The sequence below is a fragment of the Channa argus genome, chromosome 16 (assembly GCF_033026475.1).
Source record: "Channa argus isolate prfri chromosome 16, Channa argus male v1.0, whole genome shotgun sequence".
NCBI lineage: Eukaryota > Metazoa > Chordata > Actinopteri > Anabantiformes > Channidae > Channa > Channa argus.
The window spans coordinates 12982744-12996420 of record NC_090212.1 but is presented as its reverse complement, the minus strand read 5'-3'; the positions used below and the strand labels follow the sequence as shown (position 1 = coordinate 12996420).

Below are 13677 nucleotides of genomic sequence, written 5' to 3'. Positions count from 1 at the left end.
TACATATATACGTGTACATGTGTCTTTAGGAGGATGAAATGTTTTATTCTGCCCAATGAAACAGAAACCAGCAGCAAAGAGAAAAAACTTTTTTGTGATTTCCAATACAGCTTCCTCATTGTGTACCACATGTTGTGGTTGTGTGTTATGATGTTTTATTTGTTTGTTTCAGTTGGCATATGACAGTTATAACTATAGATGACAACCTAAACCCTAAAAATGACACATGAACTATTTCAATTTTAAGACAAAAAAAAACAAAGAGCTGCTCAATGTGTCTCTAATTCTGAGGAATAAAGTAAATGGTACTAAATGGTAAATGTACTGGTTTACATAATAGGTACAGGTTGTACAGAGATAAGATCAGAATGTGACATAATTTAGTAACTATTAACTCTCTGATTTCAAAACCATAATAAAGCATACTCAGAAAAGAAAAGATTAAGATTACAAAAGATTACATTTACATTTACATTTAATTAGATTCACTTCAAATATAATAAATGAAAGGATTTAAAGTTTTATAAGCTCATTCTTAATTAGTTTTGTTTGGACACCTTGTTATAATCACACAGATGGATTGTGAATGCTCTCATGTGACTTCCATGGGAGGCCGATCATATGATACAGCTTTATTCAGGTTTCATGTGGGTCAACTCTGACTTTTGTTTTACTGTAAGTTGTGACTCAGTCCATAGCCACAGCTGAGAGAAACAGTTGTGCTCAGGAAATGCAGAGTAATGATTCTGAGTGTTAATTCACTTCCCTCGGTGACGTCTACCCGGGTACTGTACATGGGGAAATCAAAAAAGTTTTTTTACTAAAATAGTCTTTGGTCAAACTTCTGCACTCGTGATTATAATACTTGCATGTCAATACAAGTCCCCATGCACATTTCTGTACACTGCTTACAAGACTCATTCAATAAATTGATTACATGAGTGATGCAAACACAAAAAATGGGGCATTTTTTGAGGAATACAACACTCTGTCTATTAAAAAATGTAGGTTTCATACACTTTGGCTACTATATTGTACATAATAGCATTGGCTAGGTTTAATTTTAAACTATTCATCGAGCGTGACATTAAAAACGCCATTCAGAGCAATGGAGCCTCCTTAAAAGGAAAAAAAAGCTTCATCAGTGTTACAAACACACCAGGAGAGGGCAGCAATTCCTTGTTCTTTGCTTATACATTTTGAAGTTTTATGAACACCTGGCTCAAACTAATGGCTGTCAGCTACAACATCCTTGCAGTACTCTTCTCCTTGTGAAGGTGATTATGGCTGTTTTTCTTGTTTAAAACTGCTGGTCATTTTGGAGACTGTAGTTTGGCGGCCATTCAATTGTATTGCACAGGTGTTTCAGTGACTTTCAATAAGGCTATAGCCAAACAGCAGAAACACTTCTTTGTATAGTTCTGTACTGCATATCAGATGGCTTTACAGCTGAATCAACACGTTCATAAACTTGGATTTACCTCAGAAACTGCAGTACTTTATAAACCGCTAACTGCGTGAACAGTATTCCAGCTCCTACACACTTAAGTGCCAGTAATGCACTAAATCTGCAAGACTTGTTTTGCTGCCTCATTTCCAAATATAACAAGCTAAATCAATCACTTAATATCAGCATTATGGCCGACATCCATATTGATGTGATAACAGTGTTTTCTCCACACTAACAGTTACAGTCTGATGATTGGCATGGCTGTTATTATTTCTACATAGAGTTTACTATCACCATGTGCTATAATGTGACAATGGTTGTGGGCACAAACTGGCCATGCAGCAGATCTTGGAGGATGCAGAGTTAAGTGCAAACCCTCACGCCCAGGGACAATACTAGTGTGAAAAGGCAGCAAGATGCTTGGCATTGGAGGCTAGCCCTAGTAAACTTTTGTAATTTCATTACTCTACAGGTTTCCTCAGCTTAGAGCCAATCACATAGTTGGCAGCTCTGTTGAAGGGGTCACACACGACAGCCGCTAAATTGTGACAGTGGCTCAGACCGACATACCTCAGTGCATAATCTGTTTATCGGATCAATAACACAGTAACATTTGGTGCATAGCTGGGATGGTTCACTTCTTCTCTGGTTACACATTGCTGGCATTCACCACTCATTTCTACTTTATAAGTGACAAAGTGTGAATGTGAGCAAGAATTCAATTGGAAGGCCTTTGGAATAAGACGAGTCGCACGGTGTGTCCTCGGTCACATCTGGTTGTGCTACTGTGGTTGGATTCTGCTAAAACATCAACACACATTAAAATATTCAGTTTTATTACAAATAATAATATTAGACTATAAATAATAGTACATTAAACTGTTATGAACGTGTCATCAAATCCACTAACATCTTTGAGTTAAAAAACCTAAAAACATCACATTTTAGTCTGGACCATTTTTCCAGCTGTGATTCACTGCTTCACACCAGCTCTTGTTTCAACAAACAAACTCTCGTCTCTGTCATCGCTCGCTGTTTTTCTAGCTTGTAGCTTTTCTTTAGATGTGAATATGTTGTGGGGACTAGCAGACTTAACTGTAGACAAAACACTTCCATTTTCTCAGTCTGACTTCTTTTCACCATCCTTTTCAGCTGCTGACTGCAATGAGGTTAAAAGATACACAATGTAACTTTTTAAAAATATACATTTCTTAATAGAATAATGTTCCAAAACATATTTTGATGTGAAGAAGCTCTGTTATAGGCTACTGTGACCCAGACTTCTTGAGTAGCCCATTTGTGAAACTTTTTAAGGGAGACTCACTCTTCAACCAATCTAACTTTTGGTTATTTCTGCTTGATTAGTACATTTCGGAGCATTCCTAATAATTTACAAGGAGCCTCAAAACTAATGCATTTCTACAGAAAACAGAGAAACACATGTTTCATTATCAAAAAAATAAGCATAAAGATATACTAATATACAGGTGACACTCTTGTTGTTGTTGTCATTTAAGCAGTAGCTCAGATTATTTATTTAATTAATTTAATTTAATTAATTAATTATTACTGATTATAATATCTGAGGAAAACATGGAGAAAATGTGAAAATGTACCATAAAAATATTTATTGACATCACAATCTTCTTGGACAAGGAAATGAGAATGACACACAAAAACATCCCAAAAATATTTAGAACAATCAAATTCAAAACATCTAAAAACCACAGCGGAAAAAAAGACCTAAGATGGAACAAGTCATCAGCTTGAAAGAGCACAATCTTTGAGACTGTTTAGTGTTGAACTACTGGTTTAACTCAAGCATTTTTTGATATGTTTTTAAGAAATCATCTTTATTCTCCACAACAGATTCTTTCAGATAGTCGAGACTCCATTAACAACACATGGTATGGTAATCTTTATCTCACTTTTCCTGAAACAAAACACAATAAATTGAATCACATTTATTTCGATTTAACACTGGCCTAATTAAACATTTTAGAAATGCATGAACACCAATAAATAGAAACACTTTATTTCAGCAGAAATACATAATAACAACCAAAAAAATGGCATCATGACAGTCACAAAGCCTGAACTGCCCAAATTGCTTCTCCTGTTTATCGCTGCATGTTGCATTTGTGAAATGCAAATAAGTGGATGATTGCAACCACTGTACCAACAAAGAGCACGAGACAGAGATAATCAGGGCCATTGGAGGGAATCCCTGCTTGCCGATGTTCATCCCCCGTCCGTCGATTCATCCCTCTATCTCTCTGTCCCTTGCTAAAGTCAGCTGTGATCCTGTCTTCCTCAGTCCAAACAGGTCACTGTGGCTCACACCTTGCCAAAGTCAGTGACAAGAGACGAAGTTAAAAAGGGATGAAAAAGAGAGAGCAACAGCACAAATTATGGACAATGACGCTCTGCCTCTCTCCATCTTGCGTCTCTCCCTCTCTCTTTGCTTTATCTCCATGGTGCACACATGTCGACCTGGAGCAAGGCTGTATACTGGCAGGGGAGTCCAGGAGCAGAGAGAAGGGGGTGGATACATGGGGATGGAGTGTGTAGGGGGATAAAGGGACACGCTGCTTCAATAGCAGAGCAGGTCCAGGGACTAATTGGATCTGGTAATGGCTGGTCAATGTGACTAAAGGGCTCGTTAGAACCAGTACAGCTCCTTGCCTTTCTTGTGCTGCTGGAGACCTGAGAAAAAAGGACAAGGAAACAATGAGGAGGACAACAGCTAATAACAGAACACAGGTTGTCATGGAGCCTACTTTTGCCAAGCATCCTGCTTTAGAGGGGGGAAAGAGAGCTTCTGTAATGATTATTGTGTGTGTGTGTGTGTGTGTGTGTGTGTGTGTGTGTGTTTGTGTGTGTGTGCGTGTGCGTGTGTGCGTGTGTTTGTGTGTGTCAGCATGCACGAGAGTGTGTATAACAGGGTCTGGGGTATTTAACATAACAACTGTGTGCATCTGTGTTTTTGTGTTTTTAGACAAGATATCACCAGGGTTGATGGTTGATGCAGATGTGTGTACAGGGATGTATTTGTGCAAATGTTCCTTGATGTTTGATTCAATATATTCAGAACTTGGAAAGCTTCGTGTTAGGCAATGAATAATGGAAAAACAGCTACATATGTTCAATGAAGAATTTTAAGGCATGTTCTTTAACTATTACTACTAACTACTAAAATTATTTGTTATAATTTTTGTAGGAATAATACAATGTGTCAAAAACTGCCTTTGCATTCTTTAGTTTAACTTTCTAGAGTTTTTAAACTGTAAATAAAGGATGTTGTTTGCAAAAGTGTAGCACAACAGAATAGGTACCTGCATCCATGTTGAGTGCCAGTGTCTGGCTGACATCTCCAGGAGGAAGCAGGCTGGGCCACGAGGCTGTGGGCTCCAGCTTGCTCACATCATAGTGGCTTGGCAAGGTAGGGAGATGAGGTGGCCTCACTGAGGGCATCAGCAGGGGCCCATAGTGGGGCTCCAAAGCAGAGGATGAATAAAGTTCATGAAGAGGCCTAGGGGGTCCATAGGCTTGGGCCTGGGGGTATCCCCAGCTCTCTGGTGGGTGAGGATGGGGGTGAGGATGACTGTGTGGATGAGGATGAGCATGTGGATGTGGCAGACCTGGGTGTAGTCCTGATGCATATGGGTCCATGGAATACGAAGGTGTTCCTGTCTCACAATGGGAACGGCTTTGAGGTGAAGAGTAGTTACTGTCCCAGAAGGATGGGGGGAAGCTTCGTCGGCTGCTGGGTGAAGGGGAATCTATTGGGGGGGTATACAGATCATATTTAGGCCAAGTCACAAACCATTGCACAACGGTGTTGTGAATCACTTGATTTATTGAGACAAATGGAAAGGCTGGAGCTGTGTAAGAAGAGCAACCCATGCTAACATAGATGTCACTCACATGACTGCTACACCCTCAGCCCAAATATCTTCCCTATTGGATCATAATGTCACACAGCCCTAACCCCAACAAGACACAAAAATAAACACAACAACGTTCTTGCAGACAGAGGGTGAGAGAGAAAGGTAGATAGAGAGGCGTGCACAGTACATCCTACAATTCTATATAAGGCAGACGCTCTGACCTGGAGGGAGTCCAAGGCTCACAGAGCCTTAAATCACTTGCTGTGGTGACATATCTCACTCTCATGTTAGCCCAGTAGTTCTTATAGTCTCACAACATACTCATGCACACACACGCAACTCTGGCCCCGTGCTAGCACCCGCCACCCCTCTCTTCTGTCTCCTGCACCCCCACCTGTTGTTTTCTCTGCCCCCCCCCCCACACACGCCCTTGACAGAATGTCAGCGAGCTATTATATGTTTTTAGCAGAATACTTTTATATTTAGATATTCTTCCGAAAAAAGACACCGTGCGGCACCCTGGAAGCTAGTGTTTCCCACTGCACCTATCACACACACCACAGCATATATAAATCTGACCGGCAGGCGGGCAACTGACTGAGTATCCATTGTAGGGCAGGAGCTGGAGCGAGAGTAAGAATGGCAGCCATAGAGATGTTTGAAGGGGATATGCTGGCGAGACTCTGCGCTTACGATCATGTATAAACATAGCATCTGTTGTGAGGCAGGAGGTGTGTGTTAGTGCCAAAATGAAGATGTCCGACTGAACTAGGAAAGAGACTAACAGTGACAGCAGAGAGAGGGAGAGAGTGGAGGCTATAGGCCCTACATGGATATTCAATGGACATTCACAGGCCACTGGTATAAAGGCACTCAAGTGTCTTCAGGAGATCTGCAAATGGCAGGTTTTCTATTTTACTTTGGTGCAAGCTGAAACAAAACAAGCAAAAGTAACATCGACAGATAATTCGAAGACTTTAAGTTGTGTTATTGGATGATTTAATATTTTGCTAATAAGAATATGTACAAAAGCATATCTTACAATGAATCCCAACAGTCGAGATGAGGTTGCCACAGCATACCACACAAAGCCATATAAATGTTAAACCTAAACTGACGACACACAGAAGTTTGTATGCTTCTACTTGCCTTTGTTAAATCTTTACCCTCACTAGAATCAAAGAAGACCCTTTTGAATGCCAGCTCCTGACCTTCTTGACCTCTAACCCGGACGCCCTGACCTCTATAGGGACAGCAACAAGCAACCATTCTAACTTGTCACCTGATCACAACACCTGTCGCATACTCTGCTGTATCAGACAGGTGATGTGATTTGTTAGTTGAAAAGCGTCAAAATCAAGATGCCGTACAGAGAGAGCACTTGTAGCACCTGTGCTACCAGAAATACATAGAATTTAATTGTTGATCTGCAGGGATGTCACAGACAAGAAAATCCGCCTAAACTTGGTTTACCCAGCATTTTTCAGGCTGGAGTGAATTTATGAGATGTAAATGTGTTGCAATGTAAGTCAGCTTAACCGTAATAACAACCAGATTGAGTTAGAAGGAGTGATGATGGATTCAATCTTAAGAAAAAATTATTGATTACTGGTTATTAAAACACATTAGTGGTCGATGTTTTTATGTTCACACACGGAAGATTTAATTTACTCAAATTTGTGTTTGTCATTACATCACTCCATGGAGTGTTGCCAACTAAAATGTGTCATTTTGTTACATTGCTCAGTCTGAATAAATGGACAGGGAATTTTTCTGTAGTTACAGGTATAAAAAGTTTACAAGCTCATTACAGAAGCACTGTAAGTTTGCATTTATGACGCAAGCAGAGAGGTGTACCTTTAATTGCATAAATTGTTTTTATATGGACAATGTAATCTACCTGTGCCCTGTTGGTCTGGTGCACGCCGTTTGCCCTCTCCATCCATGTAAGAGCTGAGCGCTCTGGAGAAGTGCTCGTCCACCACGCTGCTGATGTCTCCCTGATAATAGGTGAAGAGGACACAGCGAGAAGTCAGATACTCTGCCTCAGGGGCCTCCTGCTTCTCCTTGGTGCGCTCTTCTAGCCTTGAAGCTGCAAGCGTGTAGGAAGAAGAGGAAGAGCTGGATGAAGATGAGGAGGAAGTTGATCCTCCAGTGCCTGGGCCCCCGGACATCCCCTCAGGACCCCTGGGATTGTCCATAAAATCCCGGCAGTGAGGCGAAGTGTTGCTCAGAGCTGTGGGAGCCTGTCAAAAAGGGTTACAGGAGAGGAGAGGGAGAGGGTTAAGACAGGTGTTGCACAGTTTTGGAGCTGTCAATGAGACATTTTGACACGATGTTGGTCTTTGTGTGGCACCACTAGCACCACTAATGTGTGTGCTTGCATCAATATATGAGTGCTGATGGTGCTGAACGACCTCTGTGCTCGCTAAGACCAACACGTTCTCATCCCACAGCTGCACACAAACTGCTGTACTGCAATTTACATTTTGGTAGATTACTAATTAATTTAAACTAGTTACATCACAGCCATAAGAAACACTTTTTTATCACTTTTTACGTACACGCTTCATGAACTAAACCACATTGTTTTAACCCAATTGTTTCTCATCTTAACGACCTCCATGTTTCTACTAACGCAGAAAAAAAGAAGAAATGTATCGGGACGTTTTAATATGCGTCCACTTCCTACCTGTAAGCTGTTGATAAAAGCTGTCGCAGTCGGTGCGTACGGTGCGTAATGTCCATAAGCTGGGTACATAACATCCAAACAGCTCATGGTAAATGAGCGGTGTCTTCACTGTTTTGTTGAAATCGATCTTGCTGAGAGAGAGATCGACGACATTCCGTTTTTCTTTGCCAAGAGAAACTGGCTCGGTGACAGTTGATCAATGTGAAAAAGCCCGAGCCTCTCTGGACATAGTCAACCAAGAAAGAGCGCACCTCTCCTCTCCCTGTGCGCACTACAACAGCTGCGGTAGAAATTTGGTGAGGTTTATGGAGCAAGCGTGAGGGTGTCCTGTCCTGTACATCACTGTGTGTCAACCCCTCCCACGTTTGCTTCTCCCCCACATCACCACCTCCAACACCACCACTACCACTACTGCACAAGTCGTAGTGAGAAACTGACTGCACAAAAACAGTCAGAAGAAATTTACAATTAGCTGGTTAACAGTTGTAAACATTTACCCAAATGTAAGCATTTCTGGAAAACGTTTTCTAGAAAAGCAGGAAACATCTTGTGACCAAATCTTGGCTCCGCGACACCTGGTGTAAAATAAAGAATCAATAGGATGCTTTCTAGTTACAGAAATAGATTTGAATGAAGTCATTGAGTTTTATAACCAGCCACATGACAATGGGCACCTGATACATGCAATTCATTCAGTGACTTATTTTTCCATTTCCTGTGGATACTTGAAAACTTTGTGTTCAGTCCAGGCTGAAAGTGTATCCATGGTCTTAAAACAGCTATCGGTTGTCAAGTAAACCTGCAAGTCATCTGAAGTATTTAGTGTGTTCCCATGATGACACATAGGTGTCAACTATAGGTTGCATACACTGCTCAGGCCAATACAGAGGAGAAAGAGGCTCTGCACAAATTTATGACAAATTATCAGCAATTAGCAGTCCAAAGAAAAAATACTTTCACACACACTCTCACACACATACACACACACGCACAAACAAACATACAAACACAAATATAGCCTATGACATCCACAAGAGGCCTAAAGAGAAACATTAAACCCGGAAAAAACAAACAATTTAGACACATTCTCAACAAAGTGTAGTCTATTTCTTTTCTTTTAATGGTTTACATGTGCCTGATGTTTGGGCATGCCAGTCTTTTTGACAGGCACTTCAGAATGCCTGGGAGAATAGTGTGGAAAATTTGCTGAATTCCATGGACGAGTGTCAGATGAGGTGGAATGTCTCTGATGTATGCTACTGGACGAGCTCCTGGGGAAGTTACATCGTCCTTCTACTGCGTTCTCTAGATGGAGAGCATGACCAGCATCTCTATGCATACATCACACACAGCTTGAATAATTAGTGGCAGATTATTGGCATGCTAATGAATCAACCATGCTTGTTAATAGGAGAGGATAAAACTGACATGCAACACGTTAGTTTAGTCTGCTGTAGTCCTGCATCTTACAGTCTTTCAATTACCTGATTTTACAGCATAGTTATGCAGTACAGTAGTTTAAACTTTTCAGAAATGTATTGCGTATAGCACTAGTAAAGCATGAACGGAATCAGATTTTCTAATACAAATTCATGAATACCCGAGATTTTGTGAATCTACTTTTTAAAACAAACAGTCTTAATGTTATTGAGATATTAATCTTCAGTCCATGACCCTTGCAGCATGTGGTACAATATGGACTACCAGATCCATACGTGAAGGGCAATGCAGGACAGCAGTAGAGTCAGGGAGAAAGAGGGTGATGCAATGCTAGAAAGCTCACTGTTACACCAGCGTGATCAACAGCTGCAGCTGACAGAAGGGAAGAGAGGCTACTATTAGCATTAATGTCCATGACCACATTTCTCTCTGTGTCTGACTCTCTTTCTGTCTCCAATGCTCCCTCCCACATGTCTTTCGTAGTGATACACACACCTTTCTCTATTTAATCACCCTGTGTTCCCTTAAAACATCCAACTATCATCATTTGTGTGTGTGTGTGTGTGTGTGTGTGTGTGTGTGTGTGTTGTGTGTGTGTGTGTCAATGTTTGTGTGCCCCTTGCCAGAACATGCACACATACACACTGCAACACTTGTCATCGTGTGACCAAACTAGGAAGAGGGCAAGAGAGACCACCACGTTGCAGGAATATGGCAGTAATTCTGAAACTTGGTACAAAAAGTTAGTACATTTGCTTTTGTTAGTGGTACTGAAATGTCCATGCTAACATCTTTGCATGAAAGGTATGTTTGAGAGTTGCTCTTTGTGTGTGTCTGTGTGCAAGTGCATGGAGATGTCCATGTGTCTACATTTACGTGTATATGCTGAAAATAAACACAGGTTACATCACTCCTTGTGACCCTAGCACATCTAGGCCCCTCCCTACTTAAAAGAGTTCTAACCAGGCAGAGGCTCTCATTGGCTGAGATGTTGCAGGGCCAGTTGAGGTAGTAATGGCAACCTGGTTTTATTTAGACCACTATTCACATTGCAGTATAACCATTAATATTTTATACTCTATGCTCGAAATACACATATACATTAAAGTGATAATTGCAAACTTTTCTTTTTCTGAACCTTCTAGATTACCATGATGGCTATAATGTATGAAGCAGAGGAAGCAAATAAAGAAAATGCGATCAGCAAGCTTATCATGGAGGTCCCTTTATAGTGGGCTTGTTGAGATATGAACCCGAAGCCATAAACGCTACCTCCTGAAACAACAAGGCCTTTATTAAGGTCTCAGTCTGTCTTGGTCCCAAGGGGGTCAAACTTCAGGATCCCACTGTTGTTTATATGCCTCAATGTCTATGTGTGTCTATGTGTGAGTGTATATGTCCAAGACAGAGATGTACAGCTGGCCCGTTGTTCTGTTCCACAGAAACCCATCTCAGCTGTTGAAAATCATCACTAAGTGTCATCAGAAGCACACACACACACACAAACACAGACACGCACACTTGCACGCACACATACACACAAAAGACCACATATGGACAGGTCTGGCTCATTCATCCCTCTACACAAATGTTGGTGATAAATCCTGTGTGATAGAATGTGCAACTGGGCAGCTATTTTCTTCCTAAAACAACTCCCTTAGTGTCCACACAGACCACCAGGACCCCAGGAATCCAAAGGCTCAGGTCTAGTCAGTTTAATATCGTAAAGACTTTTAAGAATCATACTTATTTTACTGCATTCTCATTTATGGCTTAGTTTTTCCAGTGATAAATGCTAAGTGGAAGTCATCTGTTTCAGTTTATGGCAGAAACTTCGTAATGCAGAAACATAAAATGTGACTGAGATCACAGCTGTTTGCTTTAATAGTTTTAATGTTGCTGAAAGCACTGATTAAACAGTTGGGCAATGCATAACTGTTATTCTTTTATTTTATACGGGATATTTGGTAATTGAAACCTGATACAGTGGATTCTTTTTCTGAAGCATATTACTGTATATGTCATTGCCAATTCATTTTTGTGTTATGATAAAATTAAGGGCAGGCTACTATAGCTTCCTAGGACAGGTAAATACTCATTGATATTAAAAAACCTTACAGTATGCTGCTAGAAGTGGTCAGCAATACTGTGAAATATACAGTATAAAACAAGTGGCTTAAACATGCAAAGCCACTTGTACCACTTTAACAGTGCCTGTCTGGTTATGATTATTGTATTCTTGTAGTTTTTGGTATGCAAGCTGTTTTGGAGAATGTGTAATGAATCAGAGCTGCAACTCATCAACAGACTCTCAAATGTCAGTAAAATAAAGAAACTATTTGCACACTTCAATTTACACAGTATACACATATTAAAACAGAGAGAGCTTCTACACAGAAAATACACACTGTTTATTAAAGGCTAACTCTCTGAAATGGACAGAATGTGAATTAACAGCATCCTCAGAGAGGCTGACAAGTGCTACATTCCTAACATCCTATTACTGAGAATATCCTGCCGCCACATTGCTGCTGGGTCACTGAAGTTATGCACACACAATCACAAATTCACACACTCGCAGAAAGCAGAAGAAGAACATACAAATACATGAAAGATGCACATAGAAACTTTCATCGGGGTGTGTGGGATTGTCACCTTCCTGCCTGACATTCCTGCTTCAGTGTGCCAGCAGAGAGGTTACAGTTAGTAGAAGGGCATTATGGGATGTCGAGGGTGGACAGAGGGCAGAATCACAAATTTGGCATGTCACATGGTCAAACAGGGAAGATTTACGACTGATCAGGTTCCACATCGGCAGCATGGTGTTGTGGCTTCAGAATGCCAGGTATGGGAGTGAGATCAGACTCCGGCTTTAGTTTGTACACCCCTTCTGGCAAATGCAGCCAATGTGACTGGCAGAAGATGGCAGTGCCATTAGTGGCTGGTGTGGGGAGTGTGTTTTTTCATTGTCTAGTCTTACACAAAATCTTGAAATACATACATGGAGATTTATCAAAACAGGAGCACATACATAAAAAGACATGCAAAAAACTGCAGATTTGGAGTAAAAGACAAAAACATGAACTTGCAGATAGCTAAAGAGAGGCATGGAAGTTTAAAAACAACTACAGACAGACACTTACTATAATTTCTCTGTTAATTTCTCTCTCTACAGTCAGGAGCTATGATTTACTCAACGGTGACTTCATGGAGACCACAGCTATTTTTATTGGCTGGTAAACAGCCAGGTCTTCTCCATGTTATGCCACCTGTCCAAAGCGTACCCGTCAACATGCCCCGGGGAAAAAAGTCAAGCACCCAAAAATGATTATGAGTTGAAAGGCAAAATATGATACATGCATGCCATGCTACTGTACTAGGCATGTTTCACAAGTCAAATGTCTTGTCACTGCTACTGGTTTCTGTTCCTATTTGCCTGTGATATTCACATTTAATATATACATTGTATTTAATTTGCACATCCTTAGAATTCCCCTCAACTGAGAAAACCTTGTGATCTATACCATGTTTTTCTCTCTTATTATGCACTGCAGGATTTCTGTGTGTGTTTTGTTTTTGTATTTGTGTGCGCTTAGATCACTTCTGGCCTTTTGTCATGTGTTGCAACGGCCCATTTGAACAACTCTTGCCTCTACAAATGTGGGATGTTTGGTTACCTCTAAACAAAAACAGATTATCTATAAACAGATGCTTAAGGTAATAAATAGGTATACATATGTATGCTTATTTATGCTTCCTCTTACAGAACCACACGATGGTCTCAAGATAAAACAAATTGTGACACACAGAGAGTTTAATATATTCTATTTTGACAATAGTAAAGGCTGTTTAATACTTTAGACTCTGAAGCTTTGTAAAGGATGATTCACAAAATGAGACAAATAGGCTTACTTCTATTGTCAGAATAACTAAAGTGTATGCACACCAACAAGAGCACTTCTCAAGTCTTTAAACCTAAAGTGAACATGCATAAAATGATCTACTGATGTGATATATCTATGTACCAATGTGTATCTCTATGTAAATTAATGTAATTCCTAAGGAGATAAATGGAGCACTAGTACTAAATGGTCATATGTTTTGCTGCATTCAGCATAGAAGCGAATTGATTTTACTGCCTGACAAAAGTCAAAAATTCATGGCAGTGTCTAGGGGTCCACCTTGTGGCAGGGGTAAGAAATACA

At 40.5% G+C, this 13677-nt stretch overlaps 1 protein-coding gene across 1 annotated transcript; it reads right to left on the bottom strand.

Moving 5' to 3' along the window:
- Positions 1 to 3063: 3063 nt before the first annotated feature.
- vgll2b (vestigial-like family member 2b) lies at positions 3064 to 8344 on the bottom strand. Its single transcript, XM_067480865.1, has 4 exons — positions 8033 to 8344; positions 7241 to 7586; positions 4786 to 5232; positions 3064 to 4156 (listed from the first exon to the last, which is right to left on the bottom strand). Exons 1-4 carry the CDS (start codon positions 8117 to 8119, stop codon positions 4113 to 4115), a joined length of 924 nt encoding a protein of 307 aa, XP_067336966.1. The 5' UTR covers positions 8120 to 8344; the 3' UTR covers positions 3064 to 4112.
- Positions 8345 to 13677: the final 5333 nt, after the last annotated feature.

Excerpts from the sequence above, each read along its gene's own strand:
- vgll2b (XM_067480865.1), bottom strand. The coding sequence starts at position 8,119 with ATGAGCTGTTTGGATGTTATGTACCCAGCTTATGGACATTACGCACCG. Across the intron at positions 5,233-7,240 it reads ACCAGACCAACAGGGCACAG|ATTCCCCTTCACCCAGCAGC; the intron begins GTAGATTACATT and ends CCCCCCCAATAG. Across the intron at positions 4,157-4,785 it reads GGCACTCAACATGGATGCAG|GTCTCCAGCAGCACAAGAAA; the intron begins GTACCTATTCTG and ends CTTTTTTCTCAG.